Consider the following 14,118-nt stretch of genomic DNA (forward strand, 5'->3'; position numbering starts at 1 on the left):
GCAATTCCAAAAGATTTTTAAAGATTATTTTGGCATGGAGATAATACAACTATAATTAGATCAATAGACTTTTTAATTGGCCCTTCTACCTTCAATAGTCACCGGTTGATAATGAGATAGTTGTTGCGCTCCCACGATAATCAGCTGTGCTGAACACGGGACGAATTTAATATGAACTTAAGGATTATCACATCAACTTCTCCAAACTGCTATAACTAGCTGTTGAATTGTTGAATCCTCGGTTTATGAATTGTAGCATATTCCAATATGTGGTCTGCAAGGGACCGCCGCTTAGGCCACCAATTAAGGATACCACTAGAAACTAGGGTAGGTGGCATGATAAACGAAATAGGAGCACTTGACCTATTCGTAGCAAAATGCCATGTTAAATACGCCACTTAAATACAAGTAAAATTATTACGTGGTCCCAGATATATTTAGCCCAATTCTCAATAACAACTCCCTGGGAATTTTTTCCCTATTCGTAGGACAATGCCATGTTAAATTCGCCACTTAAATACAAGTAAAAATTATTATGTGGACCCAGATATATTTAGCCCAATTCTCAATAACAACTCCCTGGAAATTTTTTCCCTATTCCCTGTTCCCCTATTCTAAGCAATATCTCCCTGGGGAATTTTTCTTTATTCCCTTTTCCCTTATTCTAAACCAACTTCGAAAATGGGAAATTTTTCCCTTGGGGAAAAATTGGTATTACAAATGACAATAAAAAGGGAAAAACGATTATATTTTTTGGGAATAATTCCCCCAAAAAAATCAAGGGAGTTGTAACCAAAATGCATCGTTTCTCTGTAATTTCCTGTCGAAAACCTTAAATGAAAATTAATACATCCCATCATCTAACTACCCAATGCTCATTTCATGGTCACAGATCTGTACATATTTTAAAAATTCTTTTATATAGAAAATAAAGGTTTTACATTTAAACTATAATATACCTTCCTGTTTTAATGTAGGTGCTTGTTTCTTAAAGGAACAATAATGCGAACATGTGTCCCGCGTGGCGTAAAAAGCTGAAGAAATTTACTAGTTTTCTTCTTCCGTTTTGATGAAATATATCCAATTCGGGCATAGGTGTTCTTTAAATATATTTATGACTTCTTTATGAACTTTGTTCAGGCTACTCTGGGCCACAGATATGTCTCGATCTTTTCCTACGCCCTTTTTGGTAGCCACCTTCGACAAAGAAGCGTAGCACCTAATCTTACTAGTGGAGATAATCCAAAAGACTTGCGTTGATGTGGAATGTGGGCTGCTAGTACATCCAAAGGGTATTTGAAGGCTGGATTATTTACCCTATAATATTGTATCACAATGAACTGAATGGTCTTAGTGAGTCCGAATCAAATCGGGCTGCCACTTTAACCCTATAAATCCCATGAACTAAGTAACAACCTCTTCATGTACAAGTATGTAGTTACAACGTTTCAGGCAACTCAAGTTGGTTAATGGCATCACGACGTAGCTTTCTCCTTTCTATCCTTTAGACCTTGTTACGTTTATACGCCTCTCCTCAGCTACTACCATAAACACGGTACTAAACATTTTTGACGTTTTTCGCGTTTAACTCAACTTTTACATCAATTTAATACAATTTCAATTCAAAACTTTTAATATTAAAAATGTATTAAAATAAAACACTTGAAGTAAAACAGCTGACTTCGAATACTCTGAATTATTTCTCCCATGTTATTCCCTTCCCCTACTGTTTAGAAAAGGAGGATTTTATTCCCGGGGAAAATGAATTCCCAGGGAACATATTCCCTAGGGAATATTCAGAATTGGGCTAATTATGTGGACCCAGAGATAATACAACTCTAATTAGATCAACAGAATTTTTAATTAGCCCTTCTACCTTCAATAGTCGCCGGTGAGTAATAAGATATCTGTTGCGCACCCATGATAATCAGGTGTGCTGAACACGGGACGAAGTTAACATGAACTTAACTTCTCAAAACTGCTATAACGACAAGATAGCTGTTGAATACTCGGTTTATAAATTGTAGCCCAATATGTGGTCTGCAAGGGACCGTCGCTTAGGTACCAATTTAGGATACCACTAGAAATTAGGGTAGGTGGCATGATAAACGAAATAGGAGCAGTCGACGTATTCGTAGGACAATGCCATGTTACTTAAATACAAGTAAAAGTTATTATGTGGACCCAGATATATTATGTGGACCCAGAGATAATACAACTCTAATTAGATCAACATAATTTTTAATTAGCCCTTCTACCTTCAATAGTCGCCGGTGGGTAATAAGATATCTGTTGCGCACCCACGATAATCAGGTGTGCTGAACACGGGACGAAGTTAGCATGAACTTAACTTCTCAAAACTGCTATAACGACAAGATAGCTGTTGAATCCTCGGTTTATGAATTGTAGCCCAATATGTGGTCTGCAAGGGACCGTCGCTTAGGCCACCAATTTAGGATACCACTAGAAACTAGTGTAGGTGGCATGATAAACGAAATAGGAGCAGTCGACGTCTTCGTAGGACAATGCCATGTTAAATTCGCCACTTAAATACAAGTAAAAATTATTATGTGGACCCAGGGGCAATTCCTAATGAGTTAGCCAGTGTTGTCAGACTCGTGTCCCCAAATAGAGACGCCCAAAAATCCCCAATTTAAATTACAATTCATCACCAAAATCCCCAATAAATTTTTGACACGTTTTAATGAAAACACAAAAATAAATAAATAGGCACTTTTGTAGAAAATCAGTGATAATTTAAAAATTGAAGAAAATATAAAATGTTTGTTATACCAGATGATTTCGAAATCTAAAACCACTTGATCGTCTTCCACATGCTCGAAAAATGAAAATGGGAGCTCGGTCAACATGTATTTATGAACGAAATGAATAAAATTGGATGGTTGATCAGTATGTAGGTGACCCATCTTCACAATTTCTATATTTATGGGATCAAATCGGTGATGAATTCTAATGAGTGGGCAACATCTAGGTCCGAGTCCTCACAGGCCAAGTTGAACAAAATTATAAATTAGCGCTTGGGTCCCCAAACAAAATCGTGAGTCCGTTCATTTCTTGTTCCAACGTTCCATTTGTATCCTATTGTATTACTTCGAATAAAGAGAAACAATGTTTTTAAATTTTGACGATTCTAACTTTTTAATAATGTAGAAAAAAAAAAGAATTTCATGTAAACCATTTATTATATTGAACCGATTCCCCCAAATTTATGGAAATTTTCCACCAAATCCCCAAGTCGCCAACTCCAAAAATTCGTCCCCATCCACCAAAAATTTGAAATACCCAACACTGGAGCTAGCGAATATAAACGTTTATCGCTATCTCTCGTGTTACTTGATATTTTCAGTGAAGCAGCCTTTGTTATTGAAGAAATTGAAGCCCACTCAAACCCGATGAAGTTTTTGCTAAGCGTAAAAATTTCAGCAACATGGCCATCTGTTTTTGTTGGACGTGCTAGGAGAAATTTTCATTGACATCTTTGAAGAAGGAAGGATCATTAAGGGCAACTTCTAAATATCTTTCGTTTTATAACAAAAAAAAAAAACAAAATGTCACAAAAAATGCATCGTGTCTAAAGTCATCAAAACGGTGACAGATTTGCTCACCGCGATTATTTCCTGTTCTCTGTCCTGCTTGCTGCAGAAAATCTTTGTCGATAGAACAGAGGATAGCCGAAATTGAGGTTTCAGTTAAGATGTTGTCATTCACACACTAATGATCGACCAGTGTCGAACTTTTACACGCGTCTATTGGCAAAATAAACGATATGGCTTTAATTCTAGCATGTATTTAGTATGTGTCAGGCCAGAGACTTTCCGTTGGATATGTTTAGGTGGTTTCGGCATGGTGTTTGTAAGCTACGAACAACAAGAGATATTGCGTTGAAATTTTACTTACTATGGCAATTCGGAGGGCATTACAAATGGGATATATTGGACTACATTTTGGTATAGACCCTAAATAAAGCAAATAACCTACTTGACTGATTGAATGGCTAGAAATTGAAAATTTCATCAATTTGCATGCAGATTGGGCGCATGAAATGTCTAAATAAAATAAAAATTGAGGGTGAAGTAGCTTTGGTCGAAACAAATGAATTTGAACCGTAAGGCTCATTTCCTTTAAAGTTTTTCAACTAAGGGCGATTTCGTTTCGCAAAAAATATGTTGCCTTGGTGTTACACTACTTTTTGCCTCATTGTATATTCACCCAAGTGTCATTCAAAAGTTATTATTAATTTATACACAATATTATGCGGGATATGGGACCACGGTCGCCACTCGAGTCAAAAATAATTGGAGACATTTTGACCAAAAAACTACCTAGCAAGAAATCTTATTTTGCAAAAATTTTATTTCTATAGAAAATTTTGTCAAAATTTTATTTCTATAGAAAATTTTGTCAACATTTTATTTCTATGAAAAATTTTATTTCTATGGAAAATTTTGTCAAAATTTTATTTCTATACAAAATTTTGTCGAAATTTTATTTCTATAGAACATTTTGTCAACATTTTATTTCTATAGAAAATGTTGTCAAAATTTTATTTCTATAGAAAATGTTGTCAAAATTTTATTTCTATACAAAATTTTGTCGAAATTTTATTTCTATAGAACATTTTGTCAACATTTTATTTCCATAAAAAATTTTGTCAAATTTTTATTTCTTACGAATCTTTGTCATATTTTATTTCTATAGAGAAGTTTGTCAAAATATTATTTCTAAAGAAAATTTTTGTCAAAATTTTATTTCTATACGAAATTTTGTAGAATTTTTATTCCTATACAAAACTTTGTCAAATTTTTATTTCTATAGAAAATTTAGTCAATATTTAATTTCCACAGAAATTTAATGCAATATTTTATTTCTATAGAACTTTTTGTCAAAATATTATTTCTAAAGGAAATCAATCTCTATAGGTCTCGCATTTTACAATAGGCCTGGGCTATTTACTTCAGAATTCAATGTTTCACTTGTATCTTCAAAGCATCGCAAATATCCTTTTTACTTATTTTAATATTTTATTCTGAATGAAAAATTCAATTTATTTTTTCACTGAAAAAAAAAACAATTTTATTTGAATTGAAACATTTCACATATTTACTTTTTCTTTTGTTACATACAACTTTCGTTATTGTTTTTAATGAAAAATATGATTTAAATAAGATTAAATCTGAAGATCTTAAAAATTTAGAAATAAATTTATATTCTAAACAACACTTGTATATTGAATGAATTTATACGAAAAAAAAAATAATAATAAAACGGGATCACCTTTTTTACACGCAATTTACAAATTGGTCTTTTCTTATTGGTGTGTTCTCGCACAAATTTTCTAAGTTTTTTCTATATAAGTTTTAAAATAAATTTCCATCATTTTGAGTAAGATATTGAATATATTTTTGGGTTTGAAAATTCTCTAGAATCCTTGCGATCTTTTGAAAATATAACAGCATTTATGCAATACACACAGTAATACCCTAAGCTTGAGAATAATGACTTACCGTAATTGGTAAAGTTTTTCAGTGGTACACCCAAAGAAATTTGTGAGTAGGAACAGCAGAAAAGTCTGCTAAAACAGCAGAAAGTCTGCTGAAAAAGGGACAGCAGTCACTGTTTGCTGAAATAGCAAACATTTCCTGCTATTTTTGAAGCTCGATTACACTAAACATGTTTTATTTTGGCTAAAACAAATATAAATGTCAACTTAGGAGCTATCCTAACATAATTAAAACAATATTTTATGAATATCTACAGTATTTGACAAAAAATCTGAATATTTATCGAATTGAGGCATAGGTTAGGTTAGGTTATGTGGCAGCCCGATGTATCAGGCTCACTTAGACTATTCAGTCCATTGTGATACCACAGTGGTGAACTTCTCTCTTATTGAGGCATAACAGCAAACAAAATGTTTGCTGATCGCTTGTAAGTATATTACAGTGCAAAAATATACCAAAAACTACTTTTGGTTCTTAAATATGCTTTGGGGAAAAATTTATAACCTAAAAATTTTATAAATTGTTGTTCATTTGGCCCTGAAGTACAAAAATATAACAGCAGACATCGACTGCTGTTTTTAGCAGACATTTTTCTATGAGTGTAAGTTAATGCTGGTGACATTTCTGAGTGTTTCAAAACTTCTCACCGTAATGTGAAACGCCGCTTGGATTCGACTTTAAAAACAGGCCCTTTGTCATTGAGCTAAACATGGAATCGGGCAGGGAGCTAATCACGGCATTCGATATCGAATTCATAATCGTATCGAAAAAATTGTCGATACGATTAAAAGTTTGGATCACGCCATTCGATCGAAATTTGAGCAATTTCTCTAGCACTGCCAACAGCAAAAAGCGAAGCAGAACAAAATGAAATGACAAAATTAAGTTAGAGGCACAAAATAGAATGTAAATGTAAATTTTATTGCATTATATATTATGGACCCATATCTCTATTTACATTCCTCCGAATTCCTTCCTAATTGGAGGATGAGATGAATATAAAATAATTCGGCGACAGATAAGGAATAAAAGTGCAAATTGTTATTGGTGTAAGTACATGGGTTTGAAATGGTGTGCACTGTTAGAAATGGTTTTGCAGGCTCAATGGACGATTTCGGCTGACGGAGGCGTTCAAATGGAAAATAATTTCTGGTGTCATGTCAACGTCAATTCTATCGCTTTACAATTTTCTGCAGTCTTAAAACTTTTTGCCAGTGGAAGCCTTCATCATTCACTATTCTTACAAGGTGGTCCAGAAGCGTTATGTTTTCACGGAATGGTACGGTAATTGGTTGATCACAATCTCTTGGACATCGATCTAGCATGTGCTCTTTATATAGGTTCTTTGCCAAGCGAGGATGCTCGCTCCCGAACTCGACTATGACCAATTTTTGTTTAACTTTTATTGGAGTTGCATTAGTTCTAAATATTCAAAATATGTTCATTATATGTAAATTTACTACAAATTAGCAACAATTCGAACTAAAACTAATATATTTACTATTCCTATATGGCGAAAACAATGTAAAAAAACTAGTCAAAAATGTTTTACGATTGCAATTTACCAATCGAAAATATTGTCGATCAAAAAACTCGATATCGACTCCCGTGATCCGAAAAATTTAGATTTCGATCAAAAATTCTCGATATCGAATGCCGTGATTAGACCCCAGCACTCAGTGATAAGAGAGAAGTTCACGAATGTGGTACCCAAGTGCATTTAACCCTTTCACTACCGAAGTAAACCTAATGGCCAAAACTTTAATTGTTCTTCTGTTTTTACTTGTACTAACAGCATGTAGAACAAAAATCGCCATTTTGAAAACCTACCTCAATTACTTCAAGAACTATATGAGCTTGTTCTGAAAATTTGATTCTTGAATTGTGACCAAATGGCCTTACGAAAATAAGCGCTATTTGGCCTATAATATCCCTCAAAGTGTGAGAAAAAATACAAAAAAGAATCCGAAAAAGTATCAGCTATAGTTTTTGTATGAGTGTCTACTAGAAACATACAGTAGAAAAATTTTCTCAAATTTTCGTTTATTGCCAAAGAAGTTTAAAAAATGTTTTTTAGACCTCATCAATATGGAAAATATTTATAGATTATTTAGATTAAAGCCTCTACTTTAAAATAACATCGAGAAATAAATTGAAACTAAGTGGGAAAATAGAATTTGGTGTATTTTTCCAATGTCCTTCTAAGTGGACACCGGTAGTGAAAGGGTTAATAGTCTAAGTGAGCCTGGAATAACCGGCTGCCAATCGAGTGGAACCATGAATCCATGGCGCAGGATAACCATTTTATTACGATTATTTGAGATTATTTTTAGGCAAGAAGTCACCGATGGACACCTATATTTCGTTCCAAATTGAGACGTGTCCCCTTATTAGAGGTAATTTAAACGTAGTGATATATCAAACGTCTCAGGAAAATTGCCCATTATTACATATTTTACTGTATTCAAAGCGAAAAACATTGCTAAAAGTAGGACGTTAGTAATGAACTCCTTGTACAAAAATAAAAAAAAAAACGTTTAATAGAAATAAACTTCTTTATTTCCTTCTATATTTTGCTTTTATGTAAAAACATTTCCTTCTAAAATGCAAATTTAGAAGTTGGCATCGTTACCCCATGAGGACTTGACGGTATCGTCATTCCAGTCTTCAGCGCCGGCAGCAGCAACGGGAGCAGGCACATCAATAGCAACTTCTTCGGCCCAGTTGGAGGCTTCCTCAACGGGGTGATCAACAAGCTCTTCAACCTTAGCGGCTGGCATAAGTTCCTTAGCAGCAGCTTCTTCCTTCTCAGCTTCCTCAGGATCACGGTAGAAGAACAAGTCAACAACAACGTTCCATTCCATGCTGCGGGAGATGGTTCCACGCAAACGGAGAACTTCACGAGACAACAACCACAACATCAAACCAATGGAGTGGGGTGATTTGTTGTTGCATGGAATAGCAATATCGATGTAACGCAAAGGAGAGTCGGTATTGACGAAAGCAATAACGGGGATGTTGGCATAAGAAGCTTCCATGATGGGTTGATGGTCAGTCATGGGATCGGTGACAACCAACAAACGTGGTTCACGGAAAGCTGGTTGAATTTGATTGGTGAATGCACCAGGTGTGAAACGACCGGCAATGGGAGTAGTGTCGGTGTATTTAGCGAACTTCAACACAGCACGTTGACCAATAGGGCGAGAAGAGATAACGAAGACCTGTAATTGAAAAACAAATCCTATGGTTAATTACAGCTCCAGAAATTTTCCCAATCCTAAAAAGCGAATCTTTGATCAGAATAGAAGTTGGCATCATTCAATTTCAGACCCGAAAGATTAGTATAAAAACATCATGTAAAATAGTATTGCTTCTAAAGCAATTTCAAATTGTTCAGTTCTATAGTAACACTATACTTACATCTGATGGATGTTCGATGGCGGCAATAGCACGTGCAGCCAAGACCAATTTTTCCCAGGTCTTGCCAATGTTAATGATGTTAACACCATCAGGGCGGCGCTTGTAGACGTATTGTTCCATTTGGAAATTGACGGTCTCAGAGCCCAAATGGGTGGTGGCTACCAACATTTTGGTAACATCTTCCTCTTTGAGGGACAAAATATCTAAACCTCCCGACATTTTAACGTATTAAGAGTTACGGAAACCTGTAATTAGAAAATATCAAAAGAATTACTCGATGTCACAAACATAACCTTAAAATGCATGAAACAACACGTGTCACGCTGTGACCATTTTTTTATAGGTGCATTATTAATGAAACGTAATTATTACAACTACAACATTTAAAAATTTTATGTGATCTTTAATTACATTTTAATATTATGTTTCCTTTTGTGTATAATACAATTCGTTCAGAATGCACCATCTTTATATCCAGAAAACTACTTACGTTGTGGATGCCACTGGGAGCTGAAATTAAATGAACGAGTTTTCATTGCGGTTGTCGTCATCAAGCCAAGCGGCCGTATTTACACTACATGACACAAATGACAATCAGTGATGGTAAAACAAAGTCCCAAAAAGTTATGGGCCGTTTACAATAGATAATTAACAGTTTAATATGTTCACAATATTTGCTCTTGATAAATTACTTATTTAATTGCACGAATTTTGAGAACGCCGCCTTATATTAATACAATTGAGGTTTTAGGTGAGTATTAAGTTCGAGTTTAGCCGCTAAAATCGCTAAAGTGAAAACTAAATCAGTAAGAAAAATGCATGAAATTACACGTATTTGTTGCGAATTTTATTATAACTTGATGGGGAAAAGCCCAAAGCAAATTTTCACAAAGCTTTTATTCCTTAAAATGGATTATTAAAGAAAAGTAATCGTGAAAAAATGACGTTTTTAGCGGCTAAACTCGAACTTAATACCCACCTTTTGACATAAAACACATCTTAATAAAATTATTATATTAACGGCGCCTTGTATTAATACATCTGAAAGATTGTTTGAATTTGAAAGCACTCCGGAAAATTCCCACCACGTCGAAAACAGTCGTATCCCTGCCAACATTTTTTGAATTTGACGGCGCTTCTGAGAATCCCCACCATATCGAAAACAGTCGTATTGTCGGAAGAGCGCCGTCACTATTGAGAAATTGTACCATGCCAAGTTACTACAAAAAGGCATGGCATGACTGCAATTATTAGTTGCCTTTTTAGATACATTTAAAACGACGCCAATAAGAGCCCCATCAAACTATTAGAAAAAGTGCATTTAACCCTGTCACCATTTCAAAGTTCCATTTCATCCTCATCGCTACCACAAACTCGTAAATGTCGCTACAACAATCGCCAACTGTGATGAGGGAAGCATATCAAAAAGTACAAAATGTACATGAAAGTATCTTGCCATCACTATTATAATTTATTTAAGGCCGGTATGCACCTCTAGCGAAAAATTTCATTCCCATAAGAAATGCATTGCTATTTATGCTAACGAAATTTTCGGTAGCGTTCAATTTCGTAAGCTGGTACGCACCTCTAATGAAAATAACAGGGTTGTCAAAAGCATATTTTGGCAGCAAACATTTAATTTATTACAATCATTGTGTGCGTAAAAGTTTTAAAAGGTCTGTAAATAATAAACAATTTATTTGAGGAATATTTGGAACATATATTAACAATTTTTAAAAGCGATTAGCTGGTTTAAAATTTGTGTACACAGCCCTGTTTTTTTGTTGTAGACTTAAATAAATTTTTGCTACCGAAAATTTCGCTAGAGGTGCATACCGGCCTTTAAACGAAAATAAATTGCTGAAAACATAGTTTTTACGCTTAAAATTGTGAAAGGTATATGGTGAACAATTTTCGACTTTCCAAATGGAATAACGTGATTGTTTTTTCAGATATTTTTCCAGACACGCTGCCTCCATCGAGAATAAACAAACGGCTGATAGATGCTGCAACATGTAACTTGCTACGTGTAAATCAACATCGTTGTTTTATTAATGAAAAGGTTATGTTAAATGTGATGAGATAAGGTAAGTACTATGTTCGCTTTTCGCGTTGAAATTTTCGTGGTTACTTTATTAAAACAGTTCAATAGAAAGCAGATAAATTAACTCAATTGATGCGATGTTTCTTGTTTCTCTAGATTTCGACAATACTTTACAGGAATAAGTTTGTTTTCATTTATAATTTTTATTATGTAAGGAAAAGTAATCGCGAAAATAAAGTGGTTTTCAACTCGAAAACCGAACATAGTACCCACCTATAAACGGAAAAATGTTATAAGAATTTATAAATGTTTAATCAAATTAATAAACATCTACACAATCGTGTTTTACTTGACCACAATGATTCTTTTACAATTACCTTAAACTGCACTTTTTCTGATAGTTTGAAGGGGCTTTTATTTTTCCGACGAATTTTTGATGTTGTATACGATTGTTTTCGACGTGGTGGGGATTCTCAGTGGTGCCATCAAATTCAAAAAATGTTGGCAAGGAAGTTAAGGTGAGTACTATGTTCGATTTTCGAGTTGAAAATCACTTTATTTTCGCGACTGCACATCAATTGTGTTAATTTATCTGCTTTATAATGAACCGTTTTAATAAAGTAACCGCGAAAATTTCAACTCCAAAAGCGAACATAGTAGTTACCTTTAGTTGTAAAAGAATCATTGTGGTCGTGTAAAATGCGATTGCTTAGATGTTTATTAATTTGAATAAAAATGTATAAATTATTCCATGTACAACATTTATACGAATAAAAACACATTGAACATGATGTCTTAACAAAGGAATTATGTTGATTTATAAGTTGCAATTCTGCAATATTTGGCTCATGCTCCAGCGTTTATTAGTGTTTATTCTTGATTGTAGCAGCGTGTCTGGTAAACTATCACTTTAGTCCATTTGGAAAGTCGAAAATTGTTCACCAATATACATTTCACAATTTTAAGGCCGGTACTAAGTTCATTCTTGCGAAAAAATTTTATAGAAACCATTTTTTCGCACATAGAAAGTGGTATTTATTTAAGTAACAGGGAGCGCTATTTAAAAGGGAGCGATATTGAAATAACCCTGCAGCATTTCAAAGTTCCATTTTATCCTCATAGCTAGTAGCGAGTCTGTGGTAGCGATTCGCTACCACAGACTCGTAAGTGACGCTGCAACAATCGCTAACTGTGATAGTATTTTGCCATCACTATTCGCATGAAAGTATTTTGCCATCACTATTGCAGCCAAATTTTTTCCCTGCGAGCATCCTTTTGAGGTCTGAGAACAAGAAAAAAAGTCGCTGGGAGCCAGATCTGGAGAATACGGTGGGTGGGGAAGCAATTCGAAACCCAATTCATGAATTTTTGCCATCGTTCTCAATGTCTTGTAGGAACAACACTTTTTTCTTCTTCATATGGGGCCGTTTTGCCGCGATTTCGACCTTCAAACGCTCCAATAACGCCATATAATAGTCCCTGTTGATGGTTTTTCCCTTCTCAAGATAATCGATAAAAATTATTCCATGCGCATACCAAAAAAACAAAGGCCATTACTTTGCCAGCGGACTTTTGAGTCTTTTCACGCTTCGGAGGCCGTTCACCGGTCGCTGTCCACTCAGCCGACTGTCGATTGGACTCAGGAGTGTAGTGATGGAGCCATGTTTCATCCATTGTCACATATCGACGGAAAAACTCGGGTGTATTACGAGTTAGCAGCTGCAAACACCACTCAGAATTATCAACACGTTGTTGTTTTTGGTCAAAATGAGCTCGCGCGGCACCCATTTTGTACAGAGCTTCCGCATATCCAAATATTGATGAATGATATGACCAACACGTTCGTTTGATATCTTTAAGGCCTCTGCTATCTCGATCAGCTCCATTTTACGGTCATTCAAAATCATTTTGTGGATTTTTTTGATGTTTTCGTCGGTAACCACCTCTTTCGGGCGTCCACTGCCTTCACCGTCCTCCGTGCTCATTTCACCATGCTTGAATTTTGCATACCAATCAATTATTGTTGATTTCTCTGGGGCAGAGTCCGGAACTCATTATCAAGCCAAGTTTTTTTCCTTCAGAAAACAGTATTTTATCAAAACACGAAATTCCTTTTTTCCATTTTTTTCACAATAACAAAAGTTGCTTCACAAAAGACGCTCTTTTTTTTTGACACGAATCATTTGAAGGTTGGTACTATATAAAAATAATATGCATTTAATACTAGCGACGCCATCTATGTGTCAGACCGGGGACTTATCAGCCAACCTGTTATCTTAAAATGCACTTTGTCTGATTGTTTGAACCCTGCCAACATTTTTTGAATTTGGGGCGCTTCTGAGAATCCCCACTACGTCGAAAACAATCATATACGACATCAAAAACTCGTCGGAAAAGCGCCGTCACTATTGAGAAGTTGTACACGCCAAGTTACTACGAAAAAGTTTATCATCAGTGCAATTATTAGGTGCCTATTTAGATCAATTTCGCAGGACGCCAATAAGAACCCCTGCAAACTATCAGAAAAAGTGCATTTTAAGGTAATTGTAGAAGAATCATTGTGGTCAAGTAAAACACGATTGTGTAGATGTTTATTGATTTGATTAAACATTTATAATTTCTTATAAATATAACATTTTTCGGTTTATCTCATCACATTTAACATAATTTTTACATTAATAAAGGAATGATATTGAGTTTTAAGTAGCAAGTTACATATTGCAGCGTCTATCAGCCAGTTTGTTTATTTTCGATGGAGACAGCGTGCCTGGAAAAATATTTGAAAAACGATCACTTTATTCTATTTGGAAAGTCGAAAATTGTTCACTATATACCTTTCACAATTTTAAGCGTAATATCTATGTTTTCAGAACTTTATTTTCGTTTTTATTTAAATAAAATATAACAATCTGGTTGCGCTTGGCGTTTCACAAAAAATAAAATGGCTCTTCTAACAGTAGTGATGGCAAAATACTTTCATGTACATTTTGTACTTTTTGATATGCTTCCCCCATCACAGTTCGCGATGGTTGTGGTGACATTTACGAGTCTGTGGTAGCAATGAGGATGAAATGGAACTGTGAAATGCTGGCAGGGATGTATTTCTTGTAGGAGCAAAATGTAAACAATAGA

General features: G+C 34.8%; 1 protein-coding gene and 1 long non-coding RNA gene across 2 annotated transcripts; one reads left to right on the forward strand and one right to left on the reverse strand.

The window, feature by feature from the left end:
* The first annotated feature begins 6,248 nt into the window (after positions 1-6,248).
* LOC142228799 (uncharacterized) lies at positions 6,249-7,281 on the forward strand. Its single transcript, XR_012720271.1, has 2 exons — positions 6,249-6,571; positions 6,622-7,281. It is a non-coding gene; the product is annotated as an uncharacterized LOC142228799 (long non-coding RNA).
* Positions 7,282-8,058: 777 nt separating this feature from the next.
* sta (stubarista 40S ribosomal protein SA) lies at positions 8,059-9,507 on the reverse strand. The gene is made up of 3 exons (XM_075299319.1): positions 9,433-9,507; positions 8,943-9,187; positions 8,059-8,743 (listed from the first exon to the last, which is right to left on the reverse strand). Exons 2-3 carry the CDS (start codon positions 9,159-9,161, stop codon positions 8,135-8,137), a joined length of 828 nt encoding a protein of 275 aa, XP_075155434.1. The 5' UTR covers positions 9,162-9,187; positions 9,433-9,507; the 3' UTR covers positions 8,059-8,134.
* Between the last annotated feature and the right edge of the window lie 4,611 nt (positions 9,508-14,118).

Source organism: Haematobia irritans, chromosome 3 (genome assembly GCF_050003625.1).
Source record: "Haematobia irritans isolate KBUSLIRL chromosome 3, ASM5000362v1, whole genome shotgun sequence".
NCBI lineage: Eukaryota > Metazoa > Arthropoda > Insecta > Diptera > Muscidae > Haematobia > Haematobia irritans.

Bases quoted from the DNA above. Each gene is read 5' to 3' on its own strand.
- sta (XM_075299319.1), bottom strand. From the start codon at position 9,161: ATGTCGGGAGGTTTAGATATTTTGTCCCTCAAAGAGGAAGATGTTACC. The intron at 8,744-8,942 runs GTAAGTATAGTG...TTTCAATTACAG, and splicing joins CCATCGAACATCCATCAGAT to GTCTTCGTTATCTCTTCTCG.